Below are 15449 nucleotides of genomic sequence, written 5' to 3' on the forward strand. Positions count from 1 at the left end.
GAATCCCCTAGGGTATTGAAACAAGCCATAGAAATTAGAAAACCTGTTAGTGAGTTTATAATGTCAATCAATTTGGATATAGATGCAGAAAGAGCAATAAGTAAAAATAGAAATAGGATAATTCAGCAATTCATATTAAATAAGAATTATATATAATTAATATATATTACGTTATATATAATTTATGTACTTATATATTCTACATGATGTACTTTATTTTTATTTAGTATTTATTATATATTTATAACATATATCATATTATATAAAATGTACTTTTCAATGTTATTAAATGCATTATTCTATTGCTATTATATAGGCAGCTTGGTAGCTCAGTGGATAGAGCACTAAGCCTGGAGTTAAGAAGATCTGAGATCAAATCCAGCCTTAGACACTTAATAGCTGTGTGACCCTGGACAAATCACTTAATTTCTGTTTGCCTTAATCCACTGAATAAGGAAATGGCAAACCCTCCATTATCTTTGCCAAGAAAACCCCTTGAACAGCATTGAGTTGCTATGGTCCATGGGTTCATGAAGAAGTAGACATGACTGAACAACAATTACTATTGCTAGTGTTGTATTTTTTTCTTATTTAAAAACCAGTCAAATGGTATTTTGCTTCATGATATATGTGTATTTTAATATCAGTGTGATAGAATTACAGATTTGGTATACTTCCAAATTATTTTCAGGGAACTGAAAACTTTTGGCTGCAAGGAGTAATCTAACACCCATTTCCAAGGCCTCTCCTATACGTGCTATAGTTACCAGTACTACATACTATCAGAGCTAAATGGAATGTTTAATATCTGGCATTTGAAGCTGGAAGTTTATTGAAAAACTGAGAAAAGGGCTAATGGAGATAGTTTGAGAGAAACTGTGGAGAATTCAGAAAGAAGATGAGAAAAAACTTCTTCCTTAGGAGAACTGTCAACTGTATTTTATGAAGAAACATTATAAAGAGAGTTTACGAGAAGTGAACCTGGAGAAAACCAGTTAAGAGTAATGGTTTGAGAAAAGATGAAGAGACTGTTCTTATAATGGCTCATGAGAAGCTGCAGAAGACAGAAAGAACACAGAGGGATCTTCTTTCCTGATAAAGCTACTTCAACCTTTTTCTTACAAAGAAGATGAAAAGGATTGTTGAGAACAGCTTTTGCTTGTTACGTTAAATAAACTGAATGGTAGAACTGCGTTCCCAGAAGCAAGGAGAAGTCATCAGCAAGTACAGTGATGGTTAGAGGTCACTGTGGCATTCACACAGCTAAAATGTAAAGAATGATTTATATCTTTTGATCTTGTTGATTACGTTGTTAATAAATTGTGTAGCCAGGAGCTTTTAGATTCATTTAATCTTGGGAGATATTGCATGGTGTGTGTGTGTGTGTGTGTGTGTGTGTGTGTGTGTGTGTGTGTGTGTGTGTGTGTGTGTGTGTGTGTGTGTGTGTGTGTATATAAATATGTGAGAGGATCTGAGTTAGAATCCTAGGTACTGCCTTTGTCACAATTTCACTGGACCTCAGTTTTCTAATCTCTAAATCTATGATCCTATGATCTTTCTTTCCTTAGACTTCACCCTGTTCATTTCTACCCTCCCATCCCTAACCCACCCCTCCCCAACCAGTCTTAAGGGTATTTCTTTAGCAGCAGTTCTAAAGTAAGAATGGTCAAGGAATCCATAATTACGGGGGGCGGAGCCAAGATGGCAGAGTAGAAAGACACTCATATGCTAGCTCTCCCCCCACAGCCCATAAAATACCTGTAAAGAAAGACTCTCTACAAACTCTAGAGCAGCAGAAGCCATAGAACAACAGAGTGGAGGAGATTTCCAGCTCAGGATGATCTGAAAGGCCAGTGGGAAACGTCTGTCACACTGGACGCAGAGCGGAGCCCAGCCCAGTCTTGGCCTTGTGCAAGTGTGGCTCAGCTCTGGGAGGAGGATGTGAGCAGACCTCGGAGGTGGAATCCCCAGGCACAGAAGCAACAGTGGCTCCCAGATGCCTCAACCCACAGGCGCCAAAGGTCAGTGACAGAGTTTTCAGCTGGCCAGGAAGGGAGAAGGGCCTTCTCATAGCTCCGGTCTCAGGGAGGGAGGGAGGAAGAGAAGTTGGAACTCAAAGTTTTAAGAACAACTGTTGAGTATTGTTCTTGCATACAACTAGGAAATGAGAAATACAGGTAATGGGGTAAAGAAATTTATCTTGCCCTACAGGACAAAAGAGAAGATGGGGATAAGGGAAGGGAGGGACATTAGAAGGGAGGGCAGTTTGGTGGTAAAGGTAATTAGAATGCTCAGCGTTTTGGGGTGGGGGGAGGGGAGAGATGGGGAGAAAATTTGGAACTCAAAATTTTGTGGAAATGAATGTTGAAAACTTAAAAAAAAAATCCATAATTACAACAACTCACTTGTTTTAAAGTTTGCAAAGCATTCTCTTCACAATAGTACTAGGATGTAAGGTTTCTGAGGATTACTATCTCTCTTTTAAAGATGAGAAAACTAAGGCACAGAGCAGTTAATGAATTTACCTAGGGATACACAGCCCAATAAGAGTTAGAATCGAGACTTTGAATTCTGGTCAATGTTCAAGATCAGGACACTTTCAGCTGCATAGATGCTTCCTTCTGCCTACCTGCAGAGTGAGTTAAAACCATGTCCTTCTTTCATAGGTTACAAGAGAACAACAGACATCTGAGGAAGGACTGCCCAGGGAATTTGGGTATAAGCCAGTTCTGGGAGCTCAGAAATGAGATTGAAAAGGATGTGATAGAGGCACCACACAAGACTGGTAAGCACTGAAGGTAGAACTAACCTTAAGACTGGGAACCTTTTAAAACACAAGTAAGAATGTAAAATGAACATTCATTTTTCTCAACTGAAAACATTTTAAAATTTACCCTTCCTACCCCTGTCCCATTAATTCCTTTGGAAGGGGGTAGGATATGAAACACAAGGTTAAGGAACACAGTTTTCCCACAGACTCAGGAATACCCTGCTTGGAAGAGCTGGGGTCAACTCACGTTTGATGCACTGGTTGGTGCTGTTGGCAGTCGTCCATCCTGGGCAGCACCGTCCCCCGCAGACATTCCTCCTGCATGACCACAATAGTGTTAGGAGAAAGGTACTCTGGGAATATCTGCCTGAGGCCAGAACCTAGCTTCAGATAACCCATATCCATTTTCCATAGCTATTCACTTCTGAAGCAGCATCCCTTTGGCCTGTTTGGGCCTTATCGGTCAAGTTCTACCCAATGCACACTGTATAAGGGCATCATGTTAGTGGAAGCTGGGACAAGGAAGGTGAGAAAACAGTAAAAACCATGATCTGAATCTTAGAGACGCTTATAATTTAATGGGAGCAACAGGATAAAGACCTTTGTAAAAAATAGAAAAGTGCTAAAATAAGCTAACATCAAACACACTTAGTATTAATTTTTTTAAACTAAAAGTTTGGCAAGGCTGGTGCTAGAGTAAGAGGGTTGATATGAGATATACAGAGGTAGAGAGGGTTTTTTGATTCAGCACTTCTGTTGGGTATCAGAGACCAAGGGGCTCTCCCTCTGCACTCTGCCTGGGCTCTTAGTTCTAGAGTATTGGGAACCAATGGTGCTCACTGAGCAGAGTAGTGGCACAACTATGTCTTAGATTGAGGAAAAATCACTTTAGCAGTTAAGTGGAAGAAGAAATAAGAGAGAGATGAGGCAGAGACCTTTTAGGAGGCTATTACAATAATCCAGGCAAGAGAAAAAGAGAACCTGAACTAGGGTTATACTTCTGTGAGTGGAGAGGAGAGGACATAGAGGAGAGATGGACAAAGAGCTGGGTCCACAATCAAACAAGAGAAAGGAAGGAAGGAAGGGAAGGGAAAGGAAGGGAAGGAGGGAGGAAAAGAAGGAAAAATAAAAGGAGAGAGGGAGGGAAGGATGAAGGAAATGAGGGAAGGAAGGAAAGAGAAAAGGAAATAAAGAGGGGGGAAGGGAGCAAAGAAATATTTTTGAAGTGCCTGCTATGTGCCAGGCACTATGTTAAGTGCTTTACAAGAATCTCTTTTGATCCTCACTACAGCCTTGGAAAGAAAATGCTATTATTTCCCCATTTTACTTATGAGAAAACTGAGGCAAACAAATGCATGATTATGGAGCTAGAAAAGTAGTTTTAAGTCAGTTTTAAATATTCTCGACTCCAGACCCAGTGCTCTATCCACTGCACCACCTCTCTGCTTCTTCAGGAGAAAGAGAGCTGGCTAGATTGACTGGGAAATGACACAGTTCTTTTAATACAAACTTCCCAAAACAAAAGCTCACCATTTTAATATCATTATTCAACAAGGGTTGTAGTAGAGTCATGAAACATGGAACATGGCAGTCTGAAGAATTGAAAAGCACTCATAGAGCAACAAAAAGGCACATGGTGGGTGTGAGTTGACTTCAACACATTACAAACAAGGGATTCTGAAGGAAAAGCAGAATAAAGGATGTAACCGGAGAAAAGCATAAAGGAAAAAGAAGGCTGGTTGGTCATATGGCAAAAGCAAGCCAGTGTGTTCCATTGCTAACCTCACAAGGTCAAGAGAAGTTGAGTAATGTCCTAGTATGTTGGACTGACCTTGTGGTGAATGTATCACATGAAGAACACTGAATGGGTGGATAAGGATGGGTTATGATCTGTATTGTTGTAAGGAATCCTTAAATTGATAAAAATCACAAAATCTATTTGAATATTTCTCTGAGGAAGCACTCTAAATCAGGGAGCAAATGCCACTGTAGGCAAATGGTTCCTTGACTTTGGCCTAGCTATGTTAGGGAAGGGATTATTCTAAGACGGTACTAACTATCTAAAACCCAGGGCTGGGCTAGAGGTCCTAGCATTGCTTCAGCCAAGAGAAGTTCCCTCAGGGCAAGGAGTTCTTAACTTTTTTTATGTCATATATACCCCTTTGGTAGGTTGACAAAATGAGCCTACATACTTCTTTGGAAGTCTGGTGAAGCCTATGGACCCCTTCTCAGGATAATGGTTTTTAAATGCATAAAATATGAAGTATGTAAGATTACAAAGAAATCAAAGTATTAGACATAAGTTCACTGGTTAAGAACCCCTGCCCTAAGGTCTCTGTGGTCTTCATTTGGGTCAATCTAGCCTTCATTATCACTAATGATCATCATCAACAGTCATTTCTGATAATACTATAAATATGGCTTAGTGACCTAGGGCAGATTCACTAGGACATTCAACCTCAGGTAGTCAACTTGAAAAGGGTTTCTAAGGTAAGTATACTTCATCGTTGCAGAATATAAGTGCTATCCAGACTTAGCAAGGGTAGAGTGTTCAGGTGACTGAACGAGCAAATGCTTTACAATGAAGCTTTTCCTGATTTTTCTAGTTGCTAGTGTGCTCCTTTCTCTCCTCCCACCCCCATTATCTAATACTTGATATATAGTACACACTTATAAAATGTTTGTTGATTGATTAAAGCTTAGAGATCCATAACTGGCAGCAGGTACACCATGAATATGCCTCCTAGATTTTGGGCACACTTCCTACAAAGGCATTAGACCTTCAATATAAAAGACCACAATTCCAAGAGCCTGAAATGAATGGAAGAATTGTCTCAGATCACCAGGCATACAAGAGATAGAAGGCGGCAATGGAAGAGTGAAGACTGAAGTAGTTCAGATTTCAAAGGTGAAGAAAAATGGGATGAAGAGATGGAATGAAGAGCAGGATCATGTGTAAAGGAATAGAATAGAGTGGTAAAATCATAGAATGGTCTGTATGTCCACATTATGGAGCTAGGAAAATAGGTTTAAGTCAGTTTTAAATTCAGTGATTCAGCACTTTTGCTGGGTATCAGAGACCAAGGGGCTCTCCCTCTGCACTCTGCCTGGGCTCTTAGTTCTAGAGTATTGGGAACCAATGGTGCTCACTGAGCAGAGTAGTGGCAGAAAAGGCTAGAGCCTTTCTCTGGACTATGTGATGTGAAGGTTAACAAAGAATCTCAGATCCTTCCTATCCTCCAAACTGTTCTGGGTAAAAGAGAGCTGAGAAGATGAAGGAATCAGAAGTAAGGATGAGGCTAGAATTATTAGGGGTCTGACTGGAACTAGAGATACTTAGACTGGAACTAGAAATGGGGAGGCCTGGGGAAGCTAAGAGCTTAGCAGTACGTAGACTAGAACTAGAGATGAGGAGTCTAGAGTGTCCAGAAGGGAAGAGCTGAGACTGGTGGCCATTTATAAACCTCTGTGGACAGCATGGGGGAGCATCTGGTCCTACTTAGGAGTCTGTTTGACATTTGAGTGGACCCCAAAGCCTGTGTGGTTTTTGGAGCCTCACAAAGAATTCAAAATAAATTCCTTTGGTTTAAAAAAAAAAAAACTGAGGCCCATTCCTGGCCTTCTGAACCAACATTAAGGGGAGCTGCCACCCAGGGAGCTCCAGGAATGTCCCCTAAAGCCAAGTCACCCCTCTGGACCATAGCTCAACCTTCCTGGATCAGACATCTCTAGCACTAGCCTCTTCCAGAATTCTCCCATGTCCTCTGGCACTCTTCTTTCCTCACCAAGACCTATTCCAGGAAAATTAAGTAGGGTGATTGGTCAGTCACACCTATTCCTGAGTCCTGGTCTCCAATACTTGGAAAAAGGCCCCAGGACCCTTCCAGGGTTTCTAGGAACTGGGGAGAGGGGGACGAGGAGGATCTGGAGGGCAGAAATGGCATATCCATCTGTAGGTTGTTGTTGTTCAGTCGTTTCAGTTGTGTCAGACTCTTCATGATCCCATTTGGTGTTTTCTTGGCAAAGGCACTGGGGTAGTTTGTCATTTCTTTCTCCAACTCATTTTATAGATGAAGAAATGAAGGCAAACAGGGTTAAATGATTTGCCTAGGGTCACACAGTTAATGTCTGAAGCTAGATTTGAACTCCCTTCTTCCTAATTCCAGTCCCAGCACTCTGCCCACTGTACCATCTGGCTGTTCCATCTGTAAATTACTGTCCTCTTACGATGATTACAAGGTGTGGCAGAGGGTGGGAGGTCAGTGAGAACAAACAGAATTGGGTTTCATGGAGTCAAAGGACATAGAGCAGCGGAAAAATGGGAGCAAAAGATTGTGAATAGCACAGAACCCATCTTGAGAAGTGTATTGAGGCCAAATACCCCTCTCCTACACTGATAACAATTTAGGATATACACCTTCAGAGTCTGCTTTAGGGAGAATGGTCATTTCCACTTATAGCCTACCCTTTGGTGCTTCCATCAGAGATGAAATACTAAACTGGATGGACCATGGGTTTGACCAAGTCTCACAAGGCTTATGTTCTTACAGCTTGAGGAAGTTCAAATTTGGCCCCAGAAAGCACCCCAAAGCTATTAGAGGTGAACAGCAAACAATGAATTGGGTGGGAATAAGAAGTGAACCTTGCTGTCACTGCTTACCATAATAAATTAACAAGCTTTTATTAATCACCTATTGTGTCCTAGGCCACATGTTTGGTGCTGAGTTTACAAGGACAAAGATGAAATAATCCCTGCCCTAACATCTATTGGGATACCAGAGGTGGGCAACTTGTGAAATTGTTCTGTGAAGCTTGGATTCAGTCAAAGGGCCACACTTGAGGATCTAGAGAGCCACATGTGGCCTCAAGGTCTCAGGTTCCCCACCTCTAGACTAGATGATCTCCAAAATTCTATGAAGAGTGGACCAGTGAGGTCAGTTACCCTGGGGACAGAATATTGCAGTTCCTAATTTCACCACCAGGTGGCGATTAGCTTTCAGTGCTAAATAGCCAAGGGGCAAGCTTTGCATGGTTCAGCCTGTCTGTCTCTGCATCATTATTCACAGTACACATGTTTTCCTGGGATCAAAGAATTAGAATTATAAAGGACCTTAGAAATCTAGTCTAACAACTTCACTTAGCCCAAGCCTTTGGCATCCTCTTCAAGGTCACACAGGGAATGTGTGATTTTAAGCCAGAATCTCTGACTCTATCTCTTTCCAAGACGAGATGAATGAAGTACAAGCTCCCTTCCACTCAGGCTCCCACAGGCCAGTAGAGAGTGATAGACTAGAGTGGGGAGGAAGGAGCCTTCCCCTTTACCAAGAAAAGCACAGAAGTAATAAGTAGCTTTGCCACTGTGTGTGTGTGTGTGTGTGTGTGTGTGTGTGTGTGCCAACTCTAAATAGTGGATTGACCACACTCTACATGGAGCCTCTGTATATGCACACCTGCAACAGAATAAATTTTTCTAAAGTATCATGAACGTATCACTTTTGTTATTTTTCAGTCATTTCAGTTGTGTTCAACTCTCCGGGACCCCATCTGGGGTTTTCTTGGCAAAGATGCTGGAGTGGTTTGCCATTTCCTTCTCCAACTCATTTTACAGATGAGGAAACTGAGGCAAACAGGGTGAAGTGACTTGCCCAGGGTTACAAAGCTAGTAACTGTCTGAGGTCCGATTTGAACTCAGGAAGATGAGTGAGTCTGCCTGGCACCTAGCTGCCCCATATATAATTTCCCTACTCCCAAACTTGCAAGGACTTCCCATTATATATATGATGAAGTCAAAACTCTTTAGTCTGTCATTTAGGATCCTTTGCAACCTACTCGTGATCTACCACACTTTTACCTTTTGCCACCTTCTCCCACTCCAACATATTCAGTGATCCAGTGACACCTCCTCCTTCCATCTCCTCATTCTGGCCATTTTCACTTGTGGTCCCCCATGCCTGGAATTCTCTCTTCCTCATCTCTGCTTCTTGGTTTCCTTGGCTTCCTTCAGGTCTCAGTTAAAAATCTCACTTCCTACAGGAAACCTCTCCCAAACTTCATGAATGCTAGTGCTTTCCCTCTGAAATTATCTCCAATTTATCTTGTCTGTAATTTGTCTATTGTTAACTGTTTGAATGCTGTCTCCCTCGTTAGAGTGGGAGCACCTTGAGAGGACAGACTGTCTTTTGCCATTTTTTGTAACCCCTGTGCTTAATATGGTGTCTGTCAAACAGTAATTAACTTTAGCTGACATTATCACCCCTATTTGGATTATCTTTTCTCACTTCTTCACTTGTATCTTTCCCTTTCTTCAAGGCCTAACAGGTCCTGTAGCCTCTCAACTGTTTCTAGATGATCTCAGAATCCATCACTCCTTCCCTAGAATTCCTACAGCACTTTCTGCTAAAAAACTACTAAAGGGTCACTTGTCTCTGCAAGTTTTTGTTCTGCTCTCCCAAATCTGCTAGATCTACAAGTCTCTGAGCTGTGCCTCATGCATCTTGGCATCCTCAGGGCATTCCTCAAGCTCAAAGTGATTCCTTAACCTCAAATCTCTCCATTCTGCTTGGAACTCTCCTTTTCATATAATAACTTTTACTGAAATTACTTGTAAACATCAGCCCTCCTACTAATTGGTGAAAGGCTTGCCATTCTCTATGGAAATACAACTACAATTAAGATCGCTGACTTAGTCCACTCAATCCTTGGGACCCAAAGGAATGTACAAATTAGAGAGGAGTGGGGACATTCCTGCTGATGCCCTTGCCAGCTGCTTGCTGTTTTCTACAGGACTGTCCAATAACCACAGTTCATCTCAGGAGACACCTGTCTGGTTCCAGACACGAACCCTGCACACCGTTGTTCAAAATGTACTATAACATCTCCAGCCCAGGCAGGAGGTCACAGGACTGAGCCAGCAGAGGGAATGGGGAAACCGAGAGCTTCTCGTGGGAAAGCAGAGGAATTGGGAGATATGAGTGAAACTGTGTTACACTGGGAAGATGAATGAGAAGGAAAAAGGGGAATGGGTTTATCTGTGTATCTGTGCTGGAGACAGCTCAGTTCCACAGAGAGGTTTCCGGGTAGTAAGCACATAAAAACACACACACACGCAGCCCAAATCTAAAATGTATAGCTCCAGACTTCCACCTACTCCAGTCGGCAATTTTCCCGGATCCCCTCCCCCATCTCTATCCCATTCATGTGTCCTGTCCTCCTGAACATTCTCAGACAAACCCACGAGTTCACAAAAACACCAAACTTCCCTTCAAAAAATGAGTTCCAGAGAAGGATCGGTCTCCACCTGCCCCCGCACCTCCTCTTTCCCCACCTCCACCCTAGTCTGGCCGCCACTTCCCTGCCTGACACATTCCCCAGGGACTACAGCTCTGGGATTCAGGCACAACACCCATTCATATTCACCATGTGAATCCTGGTCAAGAAAACCATGAGTTTCTGGTTTCATTCTGCCCACTACAACCAGGGGCACCTGGACCCGGGTGCGCTTTTTTCTTAGCCAGAACAGAGCTCCGTTTCCTTATGTGAATGGTGGGTGCCTCGGGGTTAAGAACGTTAGGTCGATGAAGCTGAGGGTGCTGTGGAGAAGTTAAAGCAGGACAGCTGAGGAGGGCAGGCAGCTCTCACGCAGCGGTTCAAAGTTTGGGGCGAAGCTAGAAAGCAGGTGCCAATGGTCAGGAGGGCCAGCAGACGGTAGTTACATCATCGAGTTTTCTAGATACAGATCTATTTATCTAACTATGGATATAGACAGATATTTCCTGTCCCTCCCTACACCCTTTCCATATTGATATCTACTTATATAGACATGTATAATACAGAAGATACATATTTATATGCATATACATATATGCGTATATAATATATATACCAAGGGATAGCCTGATCTTGGTAATGAACTTCCCAAAGGCAATAACTGCACACACAGACACACACACAGACACACACACACACACGCACGCACACGCGCACGCACACGGCTTACCCCATCAGTCGCCCGCGGGATGAGGGCGGCGGCGGGGGCGGGGGCGCAGCCCGGACTCTCTGCCCGGTCCGAGGGCGCTGCGGAGCCGAGGCAGACCTGACCAGAGGTGGATTCTGCTGTCGTAGGGTCACCGCAGACATCTGCGCAGGTGGCAGGACTCTGCGGCTCTGCTGGGTTCTGAGCGGCCTCCTGATCTCGCTGTCTGTGGGGTTCCTCAGGTGACCCCAACCTGACTGGGGTACATCTCCGTGAGGCTGAGCCGGACCAAGCCCTCCTTGGTCCCGGAACAGACTGTACACCTTGCCTACAGGCGCACCAGAATGACTGACCCCAGGTCGTCGAAGCCGGCTCCGGTCCCTGCCCGCGGGCTCGTACCTCCCCGCGAGATCCCGTTGGGCATCCCCCATACCCACAAAGAGAGCCAGGGTCAAGGGCAGAAAGCTTCTCCAGTAGCTCCCCATGTTGGCCTCGAGCGAGAAAAACTCAGCGGAGCAGCTGCAGCCGCCACATGTAGCGCCCCGGAAAGCGGCACACGGGGCTCCGGCTCCCGGTCTCCCCAGGCAGGAGGAGATGCTTGCCTTGAGCGCCCCCAAAACTCACTGGCCACCCAGCGATCACCGTCCCCCACGCGCCCCTGGATCAAGGAGCTGGGGGAGAGCGGAGTTACGGGTTTGGGCAGCGCCGGGATATCGCGAATCCTCCCGGCTTCGGACCTGTTCGGATCTCCGGCCCCTTGCCCCCAGTTCAGCCCGTGCCCCCAGCCCACTCCGTGCCCACAATTGCTTGCACCTTCTGCTTTCTTCCTCCTGTCACTGCAACCTCGGGAGGGGATGCGGAGGGTTTTATTTTTGGAAACCTCCCCCTTTTTTTTCCAGTCTCTTTTATCCACACTATTGCCCCCTCGGAGAGACGGCTCAGCCTCCTCATTACGGGAGAGAGGGAGGAATTCCAGTAACACCCACTTTGGCACCACGAAGCGTACGAGAGGCGGAGGGGGATTAACCCCTGAAGTGCTGGGGCTAGGCAAGTTCCCTGCTCCGAGCCTGAGCCAAGAGCCCGCAGGGGAGGTAGGGCCCGTGGAGGTCGCGGGTCCGAGGGCATCTCCTACTAGTCAGTCTTGGATGTTTTCTTCTCTTTCCTCTGCCCTTCATGTTTTGGGGGCTCTCTCTCAGGGGCTAGTGGTGAGTTCTGGTGGCCTCAACGCCCCTTGAAACTGAGTCCCTGAGTGGTACACGAGACAGGATGACAGGTCCAGGGCCCGAGATACAGAAACTAGTGCAAACTACGGTCTCCTCCCGGAGAGATAATAGCATTCGTGCCCGGTGCCACATGCCGCGCGTGGCTGGAGGACAGACCAGAACTCTGTTGCCTCCGCCTTCCCCTGGGGCTTAAAGGGGCTTTTAGAGGATGACATGAGTAGTATGCCCCCTGGTGGAATTGACCGAGTTCTTCATTCACAGCTAGGGCAGATTAAATGATTACCCAACCACAGTCTTGCCTTGTACTCTTAACGTTCGTTCAACCAGAAGTTCTAAGTACTGTCCCACTAGGAATTCATTCATCTCATCCTGTTCAAATCTTTTAGCCCTCGATCACTGCAATTTACTTGTAAGTTCAAGTCAAGTCAGAGATGTGTGTGTTGACTGGAGTAAGGGGTGGGCTGGGTGCTGTTCTGGGGTAGGTGACACCCATTTTTTCAGTGGCACAAAGTCATATAGGAAGCCAGGGACAAAATGGAGGATAAAACGCAGGCTTCCTAATCATGAGGGTTTCCACCCTGTCCTCCTTCCCCTCTCCAGCTGGCAGCAATGTTCTCTGAACTCCCACAGGCTGTAAGTCTCTGTCCTCTGAACACCCTTAGTATGTGTTTCATGGGTTTCATGTGGTACCTACCATACTCTATTTGCATCATATTTGGAACATGTAACTTCCCTTCTAGCTTGAGAGTTTCTTTTATACTCAATTCTAATTACACTAGCCTGATATATTATTTCTGAATTTTTTCTTTTGAAAATAAACTCTAGAAAGCACACTCATTTTGTAAAGAAGGGAGAGGTATGGGGGACAGATGATGAAAGGAAAAGAGGTAGCAGATGCCAGGCAGGAGCTTATATTAGTGTAGGTAATTAATTATAATGCCTTCTCTCTATTGATTATCTCCCATTTATCCTACAGATATCCATGTATATGTCTATTTATCCATATATATCCATGTAAATCCTTATACATATATATGTCTTGTTTGTACATAGTTGTTTGTATGTTATCTCTCCTATTAGACTATGAGCTCCTTAAAAGCAAGGACTATCTTTTTACCTTTCTTTGTATCCCTAATGATTGTCACAGTGCCTGGCACATAGTAGATACTCCATGTTTATGAACTGACTGTCCTTTCCTCCATAAAAGGAGGGGACAGGAGGAACCTTATGGGTCATCTCATCATATCCCCAAATCTTACAGATGAGAAAACTGAAGAATGGAAAATACCAGATGTCTGAACCCAAGCAGGCTCAGAAGCCAGAAGGCTCCAGGAGGCACCAAGGGCCAAAGAGGTGGGGTTCAGGAATCAGCAAAGTTTTTTTTAAATACTGAAATGCACTATTGTAGTGTAAAGGGTGTAAGAGAAAAGAAAAGAGGGAGCAAGTCTGGTGGCTTAATATAAATTTAGGAAGGTCTGGAATACAGGAGTCCAGGACAAGGAAACATAGAGCACAATAACAAGAGAGTAAAGCAAGCCAGCTTTATTGGAAAACCTTACCACCCTCAAAATGCCATCAGCTTTGGTATTTCACCTCATCACCACCCTTTTTACCTCTGATTGGATGGTGGAGCCATGGACTCCAAGACTCCCATTTAAGGAGGAAGTACAGCTCAGAACATCTCAGTTCTCACCGGGCTGAACTACTTTGGGACTTCTCTGATTTTTCCATTATTTGGGCACCTTCCCAGGTTACCTCTTCCCTGCCCCCCCCCCCACACACACACATTTAAGCTTCCTTTTGTGTTGTCTTCCTCTATTAGATGATAACCTTAGTGAGGGCAGGAATGGCTTTTGTTTTTCATATTTGTATTCTTAGCACTTAGCACATGCCTGGAATTTAGTAGGCATTAACATGTGTTTATTGAGGGGGACAAAGGATGGTGGAAATAGATGAAAAGCACTGGAGCCCTGGTAGAAATGGGCACCCTTACCTACTAGAGTCTGGTGGGTTTTTTAAAAGTTTTTATTAGAGTCAATCAGAACCAGACTTTGGGGGACCATGGAAGTGGAGACTGGTGCTGATTCACGTTAGTGGGGTGACAGAACACTCCTGGGGAACTGACAACTAGTGGATATTCAAACCCCCCCCCCCCATCAGCAAGAAAGGGGATTTTTGACATTGGTCTTATTTGATAAGGTGACTCAGGGTTTGAGCTTACCTGGGACTTTTTCTTTTAAAAGGTGGGGAGGCTAGTGAGCTCTTTAACCCTTGGGCTAAAGGCAAGATTCCCTAGACCAGCTTCAAGGAGAAGAAACTGGTGCAAGCTTACTCATGTCAGAGAATTTTAAGACTCAGGGAAGGATCCTTTGTAAGAACTCTCCCATTCTACCCACTATTTCCCCAAGATTCACATGGGAGGATGGGATGACAGACAAGGTATAAGGTACAGGTTCCCAAGACAATATCCTCTAGCCCACCTTCCTTCCTTCCTTTCTTCCTTCCTTCCTTCCTTCTTTCCTTTCCTTCTTTCTCTCTTTGTTTTTTTGTCTATGGGAGGTAACGCAGGCTAATGCTAAGAACACTGAACTTAAGAGTCTAGACAAGGAATATTTTAATGCATTTTGAAAGTGTCTATTATGTGCAGGATATTGTGCTAAGTCACTTTACAATTATAATTATATCATCTGTTCCTCCCAACAACCCTGAAAGGCACATGCTATTATTTTTCCCATTTTTATAGATGAGGAAAATGAGGCAGATAGAGATTAATCAATGTGCTAAGGGTCACACAGCTAACATCTGAGGTCAGAGTTGAACTCAGGTCTTCCTGACTCTAGGCCAGAACTCTCTCCACTGCACCACCTAAGCCAGATAGTACCCCTCCTCTGCATTGATAATACCACTACCACCGCTCTATTTCAGATCCCCACCAGTCTCCCAAGACCAGAAACCTTGGAGTCATCCTTGTCCTTTAGCTACTTTTTCCTCTTGTGTGTCCAAGACATCATTATTACCCCATCTTTCTTGTCTGTACGTTGGAACTCTGCCACTCACTCAGTCTCTCAATATGGGTTCCACCTTCGCCAGAAGTTACACACAAACTTTCTTCCTCCCTCATTTACAGGATCAGCTACCCCATTTCTTCTCTAGGGACTCTTGTAATTTCCCACCCAGTACACTCAGAACCACAATGACTGGATGATCTACTATAAATAAATGATATCACCCCACCCATAGAACTTCTGACTCTGCAGAATGTCCAATCTCCAAAAACACTCTTAGTAAGTCCTGGAGTGTCCAATTGCCTCTTGAGCTGGGACTACCCATTTCCTGATTGAATGAATGAAGGGCAGATTTGGAGTCAGATGATACATAGGTTCTAATTTCAGCTCTCCTATTCACTAGCTGTAGAAAATCTCAACCAATCTGGGCCTCAGTTTCTTCATTTGTAAAACAGAAATTATAATTCTTGTAATCTATT

General features: G+C 44.2%; 1 protein-coding gene across 3 annotated transcripts in view; it reads right to left on the reverse strand.

The window, feature by feature from the left end:
- The window catches only part of LTBP2 (latent transforming growth factor beta binding protein 2), a 190661-nt gene extending 178409 nt beyond the window's left edge, over positions 1 to 12252 (reverse strand). For all 3 annotated transcript variants that reach the window (XM_072625677.1, XM_072625676.1, XM_072625675.1), the window contains exons 1-2: positions 10767 to 12252; positions 3018 to 3088 (exon numbers count right to left, since the gene is read on the reverse strand). In XM_072625677.1, coding sequence (XP_072481778.1) covers positions 3018 to 3088; positions 10767 to 11227 — 532 coding nt within the window. In that variant the 5' untranslated portion in view covers positions 11228 to 12252. The remainder of the gene's footprint in view (positions 1 to 3017; positions 3089 to 10766) is intronic.
- Between the last annotated feature and the right edge of the window lie 3197 nt (positions 12253 to 15449).

This window comes from Notamacropus eugenii, chromosome 7 (assembly GCF_028372415.1).
Source record: "Notamacropus eugenii isolate mMacEug1 chromosome 7, mMacEug1.pri_v2, whole genome shotgun sequence".
Lineage (NCBI taxonomy): Eukaryota > Metazoa > Chordata > Mammalia > Diprotodontia > Macropodidae > Notamacropus > Notamacropus eugenii.